The sequence below is a fragment of the Girardinichthys multiradiatus genome, chromosome 12, assembly GCF_021462225.1.
Source record: "Girardinichthys multiradiatus isolate DD_20200921_A chromosome 12, DD_fGirMul_XY1, whole genome shotgun sequence".
Taxonomy (NCBI): domain Eukaryota; kingdom Metazoa; phylum Chordata; class Actinopteri; order Cyprinodontiformes; family Goodeidae; genus Girardinichthys; species Girardinichthys multiradiatus.
This window is the reverse complement of record NC_061805.1, coordinates 53,082,583-53,102,107: the sequence shown is the minus strand read 5'-3', so window position 1 is coordinate 53,102,107 and position 19,525 is coordinate 53,082,583. Positions and strand designations below refer to the sequence as shown.

The 19,525-nt window shown below is 48.6% G+C and overlaps 2 protein-coding genes across 11 annotated transcripts in view; one reads left to right on the top strand and one right to left on the bottom strand.

Moving 5' to 3' along the window:
- LOC124878365 (gelsolin-like) overlaps nt 1-11,182 on the bottom strand; it is a 22,170-nt gene extending 10,988 nt beyond the window's left edge. For 3 of the 7 annotated variants that reach the window (XM_047382270.1, XM_047382271.1, XM_047382277.1), the window contains exon 1: nt 2,067-2,308. In XM_047382270.1, the coding sequence (XP_047238226.1) occupies nt 2,067-2,235 (169 nt within the window). In that variant the 5' untranslated portion in view covers nt 2,236-2,308. Of the gene's footprint in view, nt 1-846; nt 983-1,880; nt 2,039-2,066; nt 2,309-10,845; nt 11,016-11,052 lie in introns of those variants that run through there. The other 4 variants (XM_047382272.1, XM_047382273.1, XM_047382276.1 and 1 more) reach the window with 4 other exon arrangements.
- Nucleotides 1,291-19,525, top strand: fhip2b (FHF complex subunit HOOK interacting protein 2B). 4 transcript variants are annotated; one of them, XM_047382279.1, is made up of 19 exons: nt 1,310-1,427; nt 2,318-2,403; nt 7,264-7,342; nt 7,418-7,503; nt 11,111-11,194; nt 12,132-12,236; nt 12,375-12,494; nt 12,560-12,721; nt 12,941-13,140; nt 13,234-13,315; nt 13,508-13,584; nt 13,661-13,817; nt 13,892-14,061; nt 14,136-14,252; nt 14,703-14,793; nt 15,260-15,403; nt 15,481-15,621; nt 15,702-15,802; nt 16,906-19,525. In XM_047382279.1, exons 4-19 carry the CDS (start codon nt 7,468-7,470, stop codon nt 17,054-17,056), a joined length of 1,938 nt encoding a protein of 645 aa, XP_047238235.1. In that variant the 5' UTR covers nt 1,310-1,427; nt 2,318-2,403; nt 7,264-7,342; nt 7,418-7,467; the 3' UTR covers nt 17,057-19,525. The 4 variants fall into 4 exon arrangements, with proteins under 4 accessions (XP_047238234.1, XP_047238235.1, XP_047238237.1 ...); XM_047382281.1 differs by lacking the exon at nt 1,310-1,427 and adding an exon at nt 2,163-2,203; XM_047382280.1 differs by lacking the exon at nt 1,310-1,427 and adding an exon at nt 2,168-2,203 and having other exon boundaries at nt 2,315-2,403.

Here is a 19,525-nt window from a genome sequence, read left to right as displayed (position 1 = left end):
CCAAGGCTGGGAAACGGCCTGTTTGACTGGATCTGTTTCACAACATCTACTTTCATGATCCACATCAGCTCAGTTTAACTCCAGCAGAACCTCAGAGTTCTGAGATCAGAGCAAGGTTGGTAAATGGATCAGAAATTTAAAAAAAGAACCAGAAGTAAACCTGCATTCTGAGAGCAAAGTGCTGTGGTGGAACATTCAGAACCATCAGATTTTTAATAAAAACAGAACCTTTGGATTTATTCCACCTGTCACAGGTTCAAGTGAGGTACATCTGGAACCCGTTTCAGAAAGCAGGGTTCAGAAACTATGACCCGCTCTGCTCTGTGATACTCAGAGTTTTCGGTTTCAGAACAGGTGTTAACAATCAGGGTTGGTTTACGAAGAAGGTTGCTGTGGTAACTTGCCTCAGGGTAACGGCTACCTGGCTTTCTGAAACCGAAAACCCAGTGACTACTTACCCCAGAACTTACTCTGAGTTCTCACTGACCCTGCTTTCTAAAACAGGCCCTGGAGACACCACCTGTATTTACCCTTTACCTGACTGTTTTGAACAGAACGTTTGATGACAGTACTTCTCAAATCAGGTCCAGAAAGAAGCAAACTCTTCAGTCTTTGGACGAAATCCAGCAGAACCACTGTCAGGTCCAGTTTGATGTTTCACCTTCTCTCAGTATGTCACATACACACCCTGCTCTAATGGTATAACTCTATACCAGTTACTATTTGTTTGTTGGCAACACAGAATCAACAACCTGCTTTGAGTTTGTCACCCAGAGCCTCACTGGTTCTGATTCTATGACCTGGTTTCATATTTCTCATTCTTTGCACACAGACAGACTGACTAACCCTGATGGGACGATGAGTCCTCAGGAAGGAACCTGAGCAGATCGGCTCAGTCTGAGGAACTTCTGGGATTATTTGCAAACCCGTGTTCTGTCAGAGCAGCATGAGGTCCGGCAGTGGAACGGGTCCAGAGGAGGAACCCAGGAGGAACCTGATGCTGTGTGAGGACCTCCATCATGATTCCATGTTTACCATATTGATGTGATTATGTCCTGAACCTCAGTCAAAGCAGCATGGAGAACGGGAAGACCCACTGCATTTGGTTCTGGCCCAAACCTCAGATTCTGGCTCAGTTCTGGTCCTTCTAAACGAATCCTCACACTTGTTCCAGTTTCTCAGAGGGCAGAAAGAGATAGTTAGGTCATTTAATATTTCCCAACCGGAACTCGTCCATTACACGTCACATCCGGAAGTGAACACCTGAAAATGCTATTTTGAAAGGTCAGACAGGAAGTTGTTAGGAGAAGCTTTCTGTGGGTCAGGGTTCGGATCTTCGTGTCGCAGTAAACCGAACCCGACCTGGCTCCGTGAGGATGGAGATGTTCAGCAAACTGAGCGGAATGCTGCTGCATGCGCTGGAAACGGTGAGTCAGCGGAAGTTGGCAACATTTGCTTCCGTTAAAGTCACAGTTAAAAGTCACAGAGAGAGACCGGAGGTCATGGAGACAGTCTGTCTGTCCCCGTCAGACTCCTCCCGGCAGCTCAGCTACAGTTTTCCTCTGGAAATGTTAGGAATATGGCTGGAAACTAACCGCTGCTAATGCTAGCTGTTGACCTGGAACTGAGCATGCGCAGTGCTTCTACTTGCTAAATGTTTGTGTTGGAGGATTTTTCCATCTGAAATTAAAGTTAATTTCTAAAGATGGCAACACGTGTTTATATCTGTGGAACGAGGGTTCGGTACCAGTGGGTCAGCAGCTCCGAACACAAGCGCATCTCTACCCTAAACTAATCTGTGACGTCAGTCCTTTGATGGGATCATTATTACATAAAAATGCTAATTAGGACCCAACAAACCGAAATGCTGTCAAACTGACCCAGGTTCTGACGTCATATATGGCCGGGTTTGGGTTGGACCATATTAAGTTATTACTGTAAAACCCAGTTCTGTTTCATTCCTTCCTGACTGCCAGTCACAGTAAACAAAGTAGATATGTCTCCTCGCGCTCCGCGCAGGTCGAGATTAAATGTAAACAAAGTCACGCACGTGACACGTAGCTCACCTGGGCGTGGTCTATAAGTAGCACGTGGAAGGCTACGTTCGGTCTCTTTGATCTTCTCGCTGTCAACCGTTGCGTGTTTCGCAGGTTGGTCGCTCCTATAAGTCCGTGTTTCGGTACTTATTGCAGGTCTAAGAGAGGTAAGCACACTGTTGGTGTGATTCGACGTCATCCTGCCTGTGACTTCTTCGTCGGAATGCTTTTTGTAGCCCTCTAAGGCTGCGGTTGACGTTTCTCTGTTTCTGTGTTAGCAGTATTCTAGTAGCCGGAAGCTTGATGCTGGCGCTTCTTTTCCCCTGTTGAGACCAGGTGGGGAGGAGCAGATAGCTGCCGTTTTCAGGTGAGTGGAAGCTGGATGTTCTGATTGCGTTCTTCAGTTTTATTGAAGTCCTCGCTCAGTTGGCCTGGTGCCTGCCTGCATTTCCCACGTCTGTGATCGGGATGCTGGCGTGCGCTTCATGTGGGGTTCCTCTACAGGTAGAGGACGGACATGATCTGTGCCCCAAATGCCTGGGCGTGGGTCATCTCAGGGAAGCTCTGACGGACCCATGCATGAACTGCAGCATTTTGCCGTTGCCTGTTAGAGAGAACAGGCTACGTCAGGTGGAGAATCTCCTCTTCGCGGCCAAGCTGCCACCCTCAGGGATGCCTCAACCGTGTTCCGGGAGGCGGGGGGATGCACCAGCGGAAGAATGCCACAGCCCACGCAGGAAGAGGCCTCGGCTGGAGCGCCCATCTCGGCAGGAAGTGAACTTTTTGAGGGCCGAGGTGGAGCACCTCAAGGCTCTACTCAAGGCCCCAGATCCCACGCCTGCCTTCCAAGCAGCAGCAACTTGGGAGTCAGGGGAGGACCTGGAAGATGATGGAATCTCTGTGAGGGCTTCCAATTCGGAGTTCCAGTCCCTCGAGAATCAACGGGACCCCTTCCCAGACCCTCGGGATCGGGAGGGGGATCCCCCGAGTATTGGAGGAAATGATGGCTCAGGTAATTCCCTTGGGAGTTCAGTTAGCTCTGGCCCAGGAGAGGAGCCATGCCCACTACGGGCAATTATTTTGGCAGCCTTGGCCAAGGTTGACCTGGACGATGCACCCGTGGCCAGGCCAACGGGAAACCCATTTTTTCGCCAGGCTCCGGCGGCCACTCCGTTCGAGGTGCCACCATCGTCGGCCTTCTTGGAAGAGCTTCAGCGCTGCTAGAAGCTTCTCCCACCATGGTCGGGACGCACGGATCCTGGCGTGCATGCGCAATCCTGGAGATCATGGTCTGGACCGTATGCCCCCTGTGGATCACTGCATCGCATCACTGGTTCTTTCCCCAGATGAGGCGCTCAGGGAGAGGGCCCGCTGTCTAAGCGCTCAGTGTCGGGTGACGGACGACTTCTTGTGCCGTGCCTACGACATTGCGGCTCGTATGGCACGTATTGGCAATTCCCTCTCTGTCCTCCTGTTGGCACAGTCCCAGATGCTGCAGCCGGGCATGGCGGGAGCAGCACTGGGCGAAACAAATGACGCAGCTCTCCAGGCCTTTGGACTCATGTCCACTCTGGTGGTCACCAGACGCCAAGTTTGGTTTGCAAAGGCCCCGATCTCGGATGACTGTAGGCAGAGCTTGCGGAGGCTGCCAGTGATACCGGGCCAGCTGTTTGGACCGGAGGCCGAGAGGGCACTGGCGCGCCGTCGGCAGTCCAGCCATGCCCCTGAAGCTTGGGGTGGTCGCAGCGGGGCCATGGGACCCCCTGCTCCGCAACCCAGGAGACGTAACATGTGGGAACCACAGCGTCAGTTTCGAACCCCCACTCCCGCACAGTTTGCGGAGCCGTGCTGTGGCAGGAGCTTGGCGGCATCCCGGGGTGGAACGGGCACCACCTCGCGGGGCTCTGGCGGGCCTGGACAGGAGCCGACGCCCCCCCAGAGGCCGAAGCAGGCGGCAGAGGGCGGCCTGAAGGCTGCAGGCCGACGGCAGGGAGGTTTTCACAACGGCGCCTGGCCTATTGGGAAACCCACTGCAAGGATGCGTGGGTGTTAAGAACTATGTTCCAAGAGTACAAGTTGCAGTTCTGCCGTCGGCCTCCACCCCCATCGGGGGTCAGGGTGACTCCCGTCACAGATCCTGCACAAACTGTGATCTTGCTGCAGGAAATAAAGACACTGCTGGACAAGGAGGCCACAGTGGTGGTCCCGCCACATTCGCAGGCCGACGGGTTTTACTCAACCTATTTCCTGATCCCAAAGAAGGACGGTTCCCTTCAGCCGGTGTTGGACCTCAAGGGGCTGGACCACTTTCTGAAGGTGCTGCCATTTCGGATGCTCCGCACCTGCGACATCCTTCGGGTAATCTGTCCAGGCGAGTGGTTTACATCCGTGGATCTGAAGGACGCGTACTTCCATGTTCCGATCCACCCAGAACACAGGAAGTATCTGCGATTTGCCTTCCACGGCGCGGCTTACGAGTTTTCAGTCCTGCCGTTCGGCCTTTCTTTAGCCCCTTGGATTTTCACGGGGTGCATGAAGGCGGTCCTGAGCCCTCTGTGCCTGTCAGGATTAAAGATCCTGACATATTTGGACGACTGGCTCATCTGTGCCCCCTCCTCTGGCGGGGCGGATCGAGCGACGTTAATGGTCCTGGCCCACGTCAGAGCACCGGGGATAGCAGTGAACTATCAGAAGAGTTCTCTCATCCCGGCCTAGCAGGTGGTCTTTATCGGCATGGCCATGCTGGCTCAGCCGACCTCGGACAGGGTGGACAGGATTCAGTCCCTGCTCCAGTTCCACATCAACCACCAGGGTGGGACCAGATCACTGCAGTGCCTGAGGGAGGCCCGGAGGCTGTGGACCTGGGCATACCCTCGCTTCGCCTACATCAGGGCAATGCACCTACCGGGGACGAGGAACTCTTTTGCCGACTATCTGTCCCGACAGAGGCTCCACCCCGGGGATTGGAGGCTGCATCCTCAGGTCGTACGGCAGATATGGGGTCGGTTCGGCAGGGCCCAGGTCGACCTTTTTGCCTCAGGGAGCAGTACACAATGCCCCTTGTGGTTTTCCCTGGCGGAGGCCAGCTCCCCACTGGGGATGGACGCCCTAGCGAACACATGGCCTGCCGGCCTGCTGTATGCCTTTCCCCCGTTTCCGTTGCTTCTGCCCACTCTCCACGGAGTGAGGTCGTCGAGCCTGAAGGTTCTGTTGGTGGCCCCCGAGTGGCCCATGAGGGTCTGGTTCCCACTGCTCCTCAGTCTGCTGGACGGGGAGCCATGGCGGCTCCCGGTCAGGGCAGACCTGTTGTCTCAGTTGGAGGGGAAGGTTTGGCATCCGTCTCCGGGCCATCTTCTCCTCATGGTGTGTTCGCTGAGGGGTGCTGGCAGCCCCTGACGGATCTGGAGCCCTCCATTCAGCGGACACTGCGGAATGCCAGAGCTCCTTCCACATTGAGGACTTATGCCCGTTGCTGGCAGCGTTTTGCGGAGTGGTGCAGACACAGAGGAGTTGACCCAGTTTCGTGTTCCCTGCATAATATTTTGAGGTACCTGCAGGGTCTATTGGATGCCGGACGGGCAGCATCAACCCTGAAGGTGCACCTGGCTGCCATTTCAGCCAGCCACGATGTCGTGGATGGCAGACGAGTTAGGGACACACTATTGGGTGTCACAGTTTCTCCGGGGTGCAAGGAGGCTGCGCCCCCGTTACGGAGACCGGCGGCAGCATGGGACCTCCCACTGGTGTTGAAGGCCCTGATTGGGCCACCTTTTGAGCCTATGGGGGCTGCCTCATTGAAACTGGTGTCTGTTAAGACTGCTTTTTTGTTGGCGGTAACAACAGCCAAGCGGGTCAGTGAGCTCCACGTACTCGCCATCACCCCTACCTGCCTGTGTTGGAAGGCAGGCGGGTCCGGAGTAACGCTGTGGCCGAACATAGCCTTTCTCCCTAAGGTTCTGCCCCCAGGCTACGTGAATACAGCCATTGAACTGGGGGCATACTGCCCTCCCCCATTTCAGTCCGAGGAACAGAGGTTGGCTAACACGCTGTGTCCGGTCCGGGCATTGCAGCTGTACATGGTGGCTACAAGCGCTATTCGCCAGTCGGACCAGCTGTTTGTGTGCCACGGGGGACAGAACAGGGGTCGAGCCCTTTCTAAGCACCGGCTGTCGCATTGGGTCGTAGATGCTATTGCGCTGGCTTATGAGTCTGTGGGGGCAGACTCATGTGCCATTCCACCAGGAGTGTGTCTACGTCCTGGGTGGCACTGAGGGGCGTGCCGCAGGGCAATATCTGCGCGGAGGCGTCATGGGCAACACCGTGCACGTTTGCACGCTTCTACCGCCTCAATGTGGCACATGAGTCCGCACTGGCCTCGGCAATCCTGCCTCTGGCCCCTTCTACTAACTGAGAGGTGCGTGACTACTGCATTCCTCGTGACATTGCTGGCATAAGTCATCCACTTTGTTTACTGCCACTGGCAGTCAGGAAGGAATGAAACAGAACCATAGTTACAGCGTAACGTCTGTTATTGTGCTGATGTGACGACAGCAGCTGAAGCATCCAGAGTTTGTTCTGAAGGAACAGAACCAAGGATGAAAAACGTTCTAAAGAACCTCAGCTGATCCACACTTTCAGGGTCTTTCCCTGACTGTTTGCTGCTACTCAGAAACAGTCCTGTTTCAATCCATGGAGTTCTACACAAACTGAACTGGGAGTGACTGGGAGAGACATCTTGGTGCTGATCCATGCGCTGCACATGTTCCTCAGTGCTCCTTTAGGACATACTGGACTTACTAACCTTCTGTAGAGGCAGCTCATCTCCTGTTCTTCCAGCAGACTGTTTTCTCCCGAAGCTTCATGACTTCCTGTTTGAAAACCGCTGAACTCTATGGCTTTCTTTCAGGAACATCTTGGAGCTCCAAACTTGATCACATCCTGACCTACCCAGATCATCCTGCTATCTTCTACGCTCTGTGTTTCTGTCAACTTCCTGTTACGTCCTGCAGCTTTGGTTGTTTCAGCAGCAGTTCAAACACTTTAGTGACTCTCAGTGATTCAGGATAAAACAGCAGAATAAAGCGGTGTGAAAATCTCCAGATCCAGTCCTGGGTCTGAATCAGAAAGGGGATAGAAGCAAACTATGCGTTGATCGATGCTTTAACCCGTCTGAACCAGCAGAAACAGAACCCCAGTTTAAGCTGTCTCACCTGTGCCTGTGTTCCAGAGGGAGCCCACAGTCGACCTGCTGAACTCCTTCATTGATCATTGGAAATCCATCACTAATTACTACATCCAGACCACAGGTGAGCAGCATTTACCTGTAGCCTCAGGCTGTCTGCTGGCCACCCGATTGCCTGAGTCTGTGTGTGTGTTTGCAGATGACAGCCGTCCCGCCTCTCAGACGGACATCCCGTGGCGACTCAGGCAGATGTCCGACATTCTTGTGTATGAGGAAAAACAGCAGGTGATTAACTCCACCCACAGAGACATCTGTAACCATGGAAACACTGACACAGAGGAAGCCCCGTCCTGTAAGAAGATAAGTGTCTGATCTGGCTGCGTGTTGTCATGTTGAGTTTCTCCTCCATCATCAGGATGAAATAAACTCGTACATTTCAGTAGTTCAGCTCAGGACATGGACAACCTCCATTTAGGATTAGATCATCACCATCATGGAGAAAACTGCCAAAATAAGAGCCTCACAGAATAATTGGATCAGTCATAAAAACTCCCCCCACCCTGCTGCTTCCAAAAGGGTTAAAGCCTCATCCAGGAGCTGCTGATCAGAAGCTTTGATTAACTGATCATCATCAGTGTGAGAACCTCCATAACAGCAGGAGCTCTGTCAGTTTGCTGCTTAGAAAACCCAAGAGCTCCATCTCAGACTCTACAGGCCTCAGTTAGCAGGTTAAAGGTCATGACACTGAACCAGTATGGCCATGTGGAAGAGGTGAAGGAGAAAGGCTCTTCTCTCTAAAAACAAGATGGCTGCAGGGCTTAGGTTTGATGTCAAACCTAAGCCAAACTTTGTTTAGGACACTGCCTGTGCAGAGTAAAAAGTATGAGTACTGAAAAGTACTGAATGTGCACGCATGCAGAAACAATAAATACAGTTCTGCAAAGCTGCATCTAAATAGAACCAAACACTTCCGGACCACTAAGAGAACACCACCACCAAGGTGGAGATGTTTATATCAGCTACTCCAAACCACATACAGTGTCATGTAGCAACATCTACATCTTCACTGATTTCTTCTGTTTTTGCTCTTTTGTCCAAATTAATTCAGTTATTTATTCAAATTGGATAAAAAGTTTTTCTATCTAAGGAAACCCAGCAGATTGCATCCAGTCAGTGACTTGCAGCATTCACTCCTCCTGGATGAGCATGTAGAGACAGTGGACAGTCACTGGTGTTGACTTTGCAGCAATCCCTCATACTGAGCATGCATGTAGCGACAGTGGAGAGGAAAAACTCCCTTTTAACAGGAAGAAACCTCCAGCAGAACCAGAACCAGGCTCAGTGTGAGCGGCCATCTGCCACGACCGACTGAAGGTTTGAGAGAACAGAGCAGAGACACAAAGAGAACAAAGAAGCACTGATCCAGGAGTACTTTCTATGGGAAGGAAAGTAGAAATAATTAATATTTCAGATCACCAAACAAATATTAATATCAGACAGAGATGACCTGAGTGAACACAGAAAGATGAAGGGAGAAAATCAACCAGGCCCTATGGGGAAAATAATCATGAATTAACTGGGATTACCCAGATTGTTCATGAAGCTAAGTTCAAGGCCTCATTGCTGCCTGAACAAAATGGAAACTTAAATAGAAACAAAGTCACTGACATTTATCAGTCTGGAGAAGGTTACAGATCTTCTTAGGCTTTGGTTCTCCAAAGAACCACTCTGAGAATCATGGTCAACACATACAGGTCCTTCTCAAAATATTAGCATATTGTGATAAAGTTCATTATTTTCCATAATGTCATGATGAAAATTTAACATTCATATATTTTAGATTCATTGCACACTAACTGAAATATTTCAGGTCTTTTATTGTCTTAATACGGATGATTTTGGCATACAGCTCATGAAAACCCAAAATTCCTATCTCACAAAATTAGCATATTTCATCCGACCAATAAAAGAAAAGTGTTTTTAATACAAAAAACGTCAACCTTCAAATAATCATGTACAGTTATGCACTCAATACTTGGTCAGGAATCCTTTTGCAGAAATGACTGCTTCAATGCGGCGTGGCATGGAGGCAATCAGCCTGTGGCACTGCTGAGGTCTTATGGAGGCCCAGGATGCTTCGATAGCGGCCTTTAGCTCATCCAGAGTGTTGGGTCTTGAGTCTCTCAACGTTCTCTTCACAATATCCCACAGATTCTCTATGGGGTTCAGGTCAGGAGAGTTGGCAGGCCAATTGAGCACAGTGATACCATGGTCAGTAAACCATTTACCAGTGGTTTTGGTACTGTGAGCAGGTGCCAGGTCGTGCTGAAAAATGAAATCTTCATCTCCATAAAGCTTTTCAGCAGATGGAAGCATGAAGTGCTCCAAAATCTCCTGATAGCTAGCTGCATTGACCCTGCCCTTGATAAAACACAGTGGACCAACACCAGCAGCTGACACGGCACCCCAGACCATCACTGACTGTGGGTACTTGACACTGGACTTCTGGCATTTTGGCATTTCCTTCTCCCCAGTCTTCCTCCAGACTCTCGCACCTTGATTTCCGAATGACATGCAGAATTTTGCTCCGAAAAAAGTACTTTGGACCACTGAGCAACAGTCCAGTGCTGCTTCTCTGTAGCCCAGGTCAGGCGCTTCTGCTGCTGTTTCTGGTTCAAAAGTGGCTTGACCTGGGGAATGCGGCACCTGTAGCCCATTTCCTGCACACGCCTGTGCACGGTGGCTCTGGATGTTTCTACTCCAGACTCAGTCCACTGCTTCCACAGGTCCCCCAAGGTCTGGAATCGGCCCTTCTCCACAATCTTCCTCAGGGTCCGGTCACCTCTTCTCGTTGTGCAGCGTTTTCTGCCACACTTTTTCCTTCCCACAGACTTCCCACTGAGGTGCCTTGATACAGCACTCTGGGAACAGCCTATTCGTTCAGAAATTTCTTTCTGTGTCTTACCCTCTTGCTTGAGGGTGTCAATAGTGGCCTTCTGGACAGCAGTCAGGTCGGCAGTCTTACCCATGATTGGGGTTTTGAGTGATGAACCAGGCTGGGAGTTTTAAAGGCCTCAGGAATCTTTTGCAGGTGTTTAGAGTTAACTCGTTGATTCAGATGATTAGGTTCATAGCTCGTTTAGAGACCCTTTTAATGATATGCTAATTTTGTGAGATAGGAATTTTGGGTTTTCATGAGCTGTATGCCAAAATCATCCGTATTAAGACAATAAAAGACCTGAAATATTTCAGTTAGTGTGCAATGAATCTAAAATATATGAATGTTACATTTTCATCATGACATTATGGAAAATAATGAACTTTATCACAATATGCTAAAATTTTGAGAAGGACCTGTAGAGAAAACATGGAACAGTGCAGAACCTTCCCAGGAGAGGCGGACCTACCAAAACTACACCAAGAGCTCATCAACGACTCATCCAGGAGGTCACAGAAGAACCCAGAACTACATCTAAAGCTCTGCAGGCCTCACCGCCTCGGTTAAGGTCAGAGGTCATGATTTAACAATAGAAAAGGGAGACTGGGCAAAAATGGCCTCCATTGGAGAGTTCCAAGGCCAGAACCACTGTTGACCCAGAAAAACACAACGGCCTGTCTCACATTTACCAGAAAACATTTTGTTATCCTCAAGACTTCTGGGAAGATATTCTGTGGACTGAAGAGACGAAAGCGGACCTTTGTGGAAAGTGTTGGTCCAGTTTCATCTAGAGTAAAACGATAAGCTGCTGAAGGATCACTTCAGCTTTAGTCTATTTTACATTGACACATATTTCTCACAGGGATAATACAAGTTATTTAACCAACAAATGGTACCTGTAAACATCCCAGAATGTTCTGATCCATGATTGATTGTTGCTGTGTCATTGATCAGGATGTGGAGGACATGGGACCCTGTCTGGAGTACCTGCTGCAGCACAAACTGCTGGAGACTCTGTGCACCCTGGGGAAGGCTCAGGTAACATCACCTGCTGAACACTCTGATTGATTGGATGGGTTAGTTCTGATGATAGCTCAGATCTGATCCAAGATCAGCCACATCTTGTCAGGGTGATGCTGATTGGACAATACCAGCTACGTTGCTTCCTGATTGGTTAGCAGTCACAGATTGAATAATTGGACCCATCAGTATGTTAGAAAACATGGTCCTGCTGCATTTCTGCATTCCTGTGAGGTTCTAGTGTGAGCTGTTGGACCATGAACCAGCCATAACCAGGTTCCCCTCATGTTTCTATGAATATAATCATTAATGCTCTCACCACACAAGACCCGACAGAACGTTGCTGCAGACAAATTTGGACAAGCAATAAAGTCTGGTCCAAATGGCATTGAACACAGCAGGTTTTGATGCAGAACGGTTCTGCAGATCAGCCCAGAAACACCATGCCAACAGTGCCACTGGTGTGCTGTCTTACAGCATATGGTTCTGGCAGGAAGGTTGAATGGAGAAATGGACCGGGACATTCAAAATCTGACAATGAAACGTATGGATGTCACGGCAAGTCAACGGGCCCAAACACACAGAACCAAGGAAACCAGGGATTAAAACTGTTCAATTGGTCCGGTCAATCAGCTGACTGGACCCAATTCAAAACCATGGGAAGAACTGAAGGTCAGAGAGCATAGGAAGGACCTCCAGAACCTTAAGGATTTGTGGAAGAATGGATCAGAATCACACCTGAGCAACATGTGACTAGTTTCTCCATACAGGAGACGAATCTGGGTCTGTTTCATTCCGAGGTTTCACCAGAACTGTGTTCCAGCTGGACTCGTGGAGCTTCAGATGGCTCCTGGTGTTCCTCCGAGGTTTCTCGGCTGTCAGGCTGTGTGAACACGTGAATGTTCTTTAGAAACCGGCTGTATGGTCTCATGCTGACGTTTTTCCTCCTCATCAGTATCCTCCAGGGATGTCTCAGCAGGTGCTCCTCTTCTTTTTCAAGCTGCTGTCTCAGATGCAGAAACCTCTGCTGCAGCTCGTCCCTGTCTACAGACCTGTTCAGGTAAGATGTTCTTCACGCAGGAACAGGTGAGCAGGTGGAGAACATATTCAGTTTTCAGTCAGAAGCATTAGAACACGTTGCTTGACTTGATGGTACATTTAATGATCACATGACTCCCTGTTTCTGCTCCGCCCACAGAAGCTGATTGGACTCTGTGCACTACCTGGTTCCTGCACTGAGAAGGAGGAAGCTCAGTTTTTATTGGCTGTGTGCACCAGAGTCACGCAGGATCCGAGCGTGCTCAGATATGTCCTACAGGTGAGCAGCTGATGTGACTGTGATGTTTTACCACCACTTCCTGCTGATCATGTTTCTGCTTTCAGCTCTCAGACCGACCGCTGGCTTCTGGCCAATCACAGCACTGCTCACAGGCCTCCAATCAGAGCACAGAGACACCCAGCAGCCAATCAGAATCCCTTGCTTCCAGCCCTGTCCAATCAGAGCACGGGATGCTGTGGGTTCTGCTGCAACTCAGCAGGAACCAGGTGAGTTAGCGGGTTTAGCTGAATTAGATGGAACAGACGGGTCAGCTAGCTTCATTATTGGCTGTTCTGATGGACTTTATTGATCAGCTCAAGAAGACGTTCTTCTATCAATCAGAGACCTACTGATATTCTCCAGATGTTCTCAATCTGTTCTCACAAAGTTCTGATGTTTTCCTAATGTTCTCTTTCTGCTCTCTTGATGTCCTCCTGTTCCACCAGAGATCTAAGGTGCGTCAGAAGGCCTGTGAGGGGCTCATGTTGCTCTCGTCTTTACTTGATGGATCTCCTGGGGAGCTGGACCCTGCTGGGACCCAGCTGGGAGAGCTGCTGGCTGGGAGGCTACAGGAGCTGTACTGCCTGCTGCCACTGGAGGAGTTGGATGCAGCAGAGCTGAGGAGCTGGCCCCGCCCTTCATGGAGGTAGGCAGAACTTGGACCTCAAACACTCGGTTACCATGGAAACAGACCTCAATGAAGGCCAGTGGCAGTCACCTGACCTCTCTGTGTTCTCAGGTCAGAATCTCAAAACGATCACGTGACCAGTTTCCTCACCTGGTTCGACTTCTTAGATCATCTGACCAGAGAGGCTCCTCAGGTAGTCTTATACTGCAGTATTAATGCAGGTGTACTTCAGAAATACTCCCGCTGTTACTCCTGTTATACTACAGATGTACTGCAGTAATACTGCAGATGTGTAGTACCTGAGGGACAGTTCAGTGAGCTGGACCTCGTCAGTTATCACCTGATCACTGAACGGTTGTTCTGATTGGACTGTTTCTATGTGCAGGTTCTGTCCGTCCAGGTGTGTCGGTGTGTCCGTCAGCTGTGGCTCGTGGAGACTCTTTATCCTCAGCTGCTGCACACGTATGTTCTCCTCCTGCTCCTTCTTTTTGTCTCCCATGTGGGGGCGGAGCCTATCATTCAGCTGTATGTTTTTCAGGTGTGAGCAGGACATCCTTGTCTCCACTTCAGTCCTCTGCTCTGCAGTCAGACTTGTCCAGTCTCCATCTCTGTTGGACCAGCTGCTTGATTTTTTGTTGAGGACGCCCTCATTAATGGAGCTGCTGCTGCAGCGCTGCGATCATATCTCTGACCAGGTGAGGCTGCAAGACACGCCCATAAAGCCCAGCACCTGAGCACACCAGTCTGCTGAGCCTCTGTGTGTCCTCAGATCAGCATGGTGTCTCTGTCTCTGGTGGACGAACTGCTACAGAAGCCTCACAGGGACATTCTGGACACCCTGGTGCTGAGCTTTGTGCAGACCCGAAGTTACCTGTCCTTACCTATAGGGGGTCAGGAGGACAGGCCGCCTGAGAGCAGCGATGACGGCGAGGACACCCAGTAGGTCCATCACAGGGGAGACCCAGACAAGTGAAGGTGTGTCCTCAGACTGACAAGTGTCTTGTGTCCCTCAGAGATCTGGAGGATGACCCGTTCTTCTCAGATGGCTTTCCTGACGAACACCTTCCTCATCATCATCATCAGCAGCAGCAGCCTGCTGCTCCAGGATCAGCTGCAGATATTGTCAACAGGTAACACCTGCAGCATCATCACCATGTTAGCAGGACTCAGAAACATCTGATCAGGCTCAGTTTCTACCATCAGAACCTCTCTGTTCCAAACAGTCCAGTCACGACCAAAACAGGACAGAGATCCTTCAACTAGCATTGATAATATTTGTCAAGTTTAGAAAGAACAGAACCTTCTGATTTCGAGGTAGGTCACTGCAGCTGGTCATGTGATGAGACATTCTGACAGGTGCTACGTCCCCACGTTTGGCTCAACAGGTACTGTGGTCCTGCATTCAGTCTATTGGGTTCTGAGGTTCCGAGTTTAGCCTGACAGATTCTGTGGGTCTAGTCTCAGTCTGAAAGGTTCTGACGCCCCGGGTTCATTGTGAGAAGTTCTGAAGTAGATTTCCCTGCATTCTGTCCACAAGAATCAACATGTCAGCCGCCTGACTGAACTCTCTCTGTGTTTAGCTTCCTGTGTTTGGTTCCGGTCCAGGCGCGATCAGCCCACTTGGTGCAGGAAGGAGGTTACGAGTCATACGTGCACGACGCGCGCACTTTGGTAAGAAAATCCAAACACTTTTCTTATTTCCACCTTTTCCCATCAAGTGCCATCCAGGTGGAGTCTAGTTGTCATGGTTACGCCTCTACCTGTTTAAGCTGCGTTTTGACCTGAAGTCTGTAGAGCTCAGAACAATGAAACCAAGTTTCTGTTGGCTGGAAGAAGACATCACATGTTCACCTGATTCGGATCAGTTGATGTTGGAGAAGAACCATCTGACAGAACCCAGTTGTTTATGGTCTCATTCAGTCTTAACATGTAAAACATCAGGTAACATTTTCATTATTTAAAGGTTCTGCTGACTTAAGGTGTTTCTAGAACATCAATACATTGAAATGGTCTTACCTGTACAGGTGGAGGCTCCGCCCCTTTAGGTGTATCTCTCTGTAATTGGACAACCCAAAGTTTGATCATAAAACACCAACTCCTGATAAACTGTCACCTGTATGGCTCATCTCCCTGTCAGGTGACCCAGTGTCAGTCTCTCTCTCTCTCCTGGGATTGGCCACAAACTCTTCCTCCTCCCGGTTCTTCAGGTAAGGAGGGAGACTTCTTTGAAGGTCACCTGCTGAGAGTTCTGTTTGAACGTCTGGGACGCATCTTGCAGCAGGTATGTACACCTGAGATCCTTGCTGATAAGTTGCCTGTGGAATGACTCACCTGTGCAGGTGTTGTGTGTGTTTACAGCCATACGAGTTGAACCTGCAGCTGACGGCAATTTTGTCCCGTCTGTCTGCCTTTAATCACCCTCTGCTGGACGAGTACCTGCTGGACCCATACATCCACCTGTCTTCCTGCAGCAGGTCGCTGTTCTCTGTCCTCGTCAGGGTAAGCCGGGCTGCAGAACCAGAACATTCAGAGCCTTTGCTCTCCTCTTGGATAATGTCTGTCTAACATGTGTGTCTCAGGTGATGGGAGAGTTGATGCAGAGGATCCAGCAAGTCTCCGGCCTGTCAGAGCGTCTCTTGGACACCAGGAGACACCTGCTGGGCCAGAACCAGCACACTGGGTAACTGTCTCTCTCTTATCCAGCTTCTTTATTTCTGAAGATGATCTGATCTCTGATGATATTCTGCCATGAGTCCAGTTGAAACCAAGCATCTGAGTAAATGTTTTTTACAGATAATAAACTTCATTCTATTCCTCATTAAAACAATAATCTACTAAACCCAGAAGAAGGTTCCAGACCTCCTGTCTTGTTCTGGTACCAAAGAAAACGGAACCATCAGTCCTCAGTGACTGTAGACCTGTTGACCTGACGTCCTTAATGGAAGTAAATTAGTCTCATTACAATCAGACATTTTTTTTACTTCAAATTCGCCTGCAAATGTGTTGACCTTTGGTGATTCATGCCAAGGCAATCAGCACGAGGTCGAGTCAAGCGGCTCATAATGCATCTTAACATTGGATGCCACCTGCCCAAAAAAATCCAAGAAGAAGAAGAGTCGAGTGGCTGTTAGCCAATCAAATTACACTCATTTGATCATGTGAAGTGGAAGATGCCATCAAACACCTGCTTCAACAAACCCACTGTCATCTGGACAAAGCCAGCAGCACTGTGAGGATCATGTTCTTTGATTTCTCCAGAACATTTAATACAATCCAACCTGATTTTCTTTGTCAGAAACTCCAGAAGACTCAGGTGGAGGCCTCAACAATCTCCTGGATCAAAGACTACCTGACAAACAGACCATAGTTTGTGAGACTGAAGGGTTGTGAGTCTAACCAGGTAGTCAGCAGCACAGGAGCACCACAGGGGACGGTACTCTCACCATTCCTTTTCACTCTGTACACCTCAGACTTCCAGTACAAGACAGACTCCTGTCAGGAGCTGCTTCAGAGTTACCATGGGCCTCCTGGCTGCTTCTCTGATTAATGCTCTCCTTGCCCAGCCTGTCTAGTTAGGTGGACCTCCATGCCTTGTTGGACCATGTGAGTCTCAGACACACAGCTGTAGTCGGTTCACTGACTAGGTGACTTCTAAAGGTAACTGGTTGCACTGGAGTTCATTTAAGGGTATCAATGTAAACAGGGTCGAGTTAAAATGCCTGCTGACTCTGATGAAGTTCTATGATGATGTCACTCACCTGACTCTTGTGGGCGTGTCCTCAGGCTGGAACACCTGACGTTGCTCGAAGGGATCGTCGTCCTTGAGGAGTTCTGCAAAGAGCTTGCTGCCATTGCCTTCATCAAGATGCCTCTGGACCGGGACCAACAGGACGTCTGTACAGGGACTGAGTCATCTAGATTGGAATCAACCTGACTGTCAGAGTGGGAATGACCCTCTTGACTGGGACTCACTGTACTGTTGGATCAGAACTGCGTCTTCTGGACCGGAACTAACTGAGCTGCTGGGGCAGAACTGCCCTATGTGGACTTGGAATGACCCTGCTGGACCGGGAGTGATTCATTGGGATATTGACTCTGTTTAGCTTGGACAGAAAGACCGACCAGGACCGGGACCCATGCTGTACCTGTGCATGGGTGTGAACCGGTCCTCTCTGGGTCCACAGGTCTGAGTCCACCTGTGCAATGAGACTTTCTGAATGAAGCAGCTGGATTCTGGTTTTCTGGACCTGGAAAGACTTGTCTTAGGATTGGACAGTGATCAGACTCTTCATCAACTGCTTAGGAGCCCCGCCCACTCACCCAGCAGCCAATCATTGGCCACTATTTCCTGTTACAGATGATGGTCCAGCTGCTTCAGGTAACAGCCAATCAGACCAGAGAAACCTGACAGAAGATTTAAGACTCAAAGCTGATTGGGTGTTTTTTTTTTCTGTGATTATGAAACCTTAGCTCTGCAAACTAAGACTAGAACCTGACACCTGAGTCAGATCCAAACCACCAGAACAGAACCAGCCAAAACTAATCAGAATTTATCCTGATTATTCTCAGTCCAGTTACTGTGTTTTTATGCCAAAGATCAAACATCAGAGTTTAAGTTGCTGCAGATGGACCGCTGGCTGTTTGTTTGTTTGTTTGTTTGTTTGTTTGTCAACAACAAAGTGTGACTCAGGCAACAATCCTGTTTATTAATAAACAATTAAACAGTAGAAACACATTAATATCAGGGATGAAGCATGCAGCCCTTCAACAGATCAGAACTGTTCTGTTTATTGAAGTCCTGTTTTATATTTGGACTTTGCAGGAACTGGTTTGAGTCAGCAGGGGGTGCTAGTGGACACAGAGGAGGAGAGCTAGATACAAAAATCTAATTAAAATATATATTTTATTAATAAACACTTTGTTCTTTTACAAACAAAAAGGCAAAATACAAGAATAACAGAGTTCAAGTACAAACAGGATGCATTAAATATATATATATATAGTCTAACATAGGACAATAACAATAAATCTGAAATAAAAGGGTTAGGGTTTAGCTTTTAAATCATATTCTTCAGTTAAAGAGAGTAATTTGAAGGCATTTTTATAAGAGCTTTGAGATATAACAGAAAGTCATTATGAAAAGCATAAAACTTTGGCTGGATTTTAAGGTATTTTGCCTTATGAATGAAACATTTCCCAAGGATAACAATAGTGTTGATAAGAAAGTCATTGTTTGGATTGTCTAAAATAAGGCCATATATTATGTCTCTGTCAGAGAAGATATTGAGAGAGGGAATTTTATGGAATAACCAGTCAAAAACATCAGCCCACAAAGCCTCAACATAAATACACTGAAAAAATAGATGCTCAGTTGTTTCAACAGCATCACAGAAAGCACAATTTCTGGTTTCAATACCAAATCGTTTTTTAATTAAGTCACTGGAATCTCTTTGGCTTTTGGAGCAATTGGATATTTGAGGTATTTGGTGCACAATTTATGAATCGCTTGTAGTTGGTAGAATCGACGTAACGATTTTCTAAATGGAAGTTGGATACAAAATATTATCCAGTGTGTGTCTGATGATTTTATAATTAAAATATTACCTTCAACATTCAGACAATGAGTCTGTCTTTGGGTCAGGTGACGTGTTTAATGCTGTGAGAGCTGCTACGGGAGCCTGGATGGTCAAAAAATTAGCCTTTGGACCTGTATCGCTGGGGGAGGAGTCTGCAGGACCTTGGTGCAGACATGAGAACCTGGGCCCGTTTAAAACTTGAGTCCTTATGTCTGAATCCAGGTTCTGATTAAACAATGAGTCCAACCACAGCTCAGTTTTCCTGTTAAAAGATGGACACTTAAACACATCATCTCTAGTTTTAAATCTGGGACGAGCTCTGAGAAATCTATGGTTCTGGACATGCAGGCAGTTAGTGGGTCTGTGAGCAGAAGAACCCATTTAGAGCTTGAAGTGGGTCTCTGGAAATAATGGTTTAAAACTGAATTTGTTTGCTTCAAAAACTGCTTTATTTGTATTGAAAATTCAGTTTGATTACTTTCACTTTCAGGTCTGAAATTCAGTTTTTTGTGTCCCACATCCGGGTTCTTGAAGCCACAGATTAATCAAACACAGATTTACTGATTCACGGATGTCCTTCACTGTCGCTGGGTCCAAATTAAGGACTGCTTTGTAGGCCGATAACGTCCTAGATGAGACAACGAATGCTGTCCAATCTCCAAGGTTCCAACTAATGGATCCTTCTTATCTCCAGATTTTAAGGATGGGTCTGGTGTATCCTCCATGTCCCATGATTCATTGCGGGTTGAAGCACATTGTTCAAACGGAAGTAGCAAAGTATGGAGGACCGATCCTGACAAAATTCAAATTAAAAGTACAAATATATA

Bases quoted from the DNA above. Each gene is read 5' to 3' on its own strand.
- fhip2b (XM_047382278.1), top strand. From the start codon at position 1,377: ATGGAGATGTTCAGCAAACTGAGCGGAATGCTGCTGCATGCGCTGGAA. The intron at 7,504-11,110 runs GTGATTAACTCC...GTCATTGATCAG, and splicing joins TGTATGAGGAAAAACAGCAG to GATGTGGAGGACATGGGACC. The intron at 13,585-13,660 runs GTATGTTCTCCT...TATGTTTTTCAG, and splicing joins TATCCTCAGCTGCTGCACAC to GTGTGAGCAGGACATCCTTG.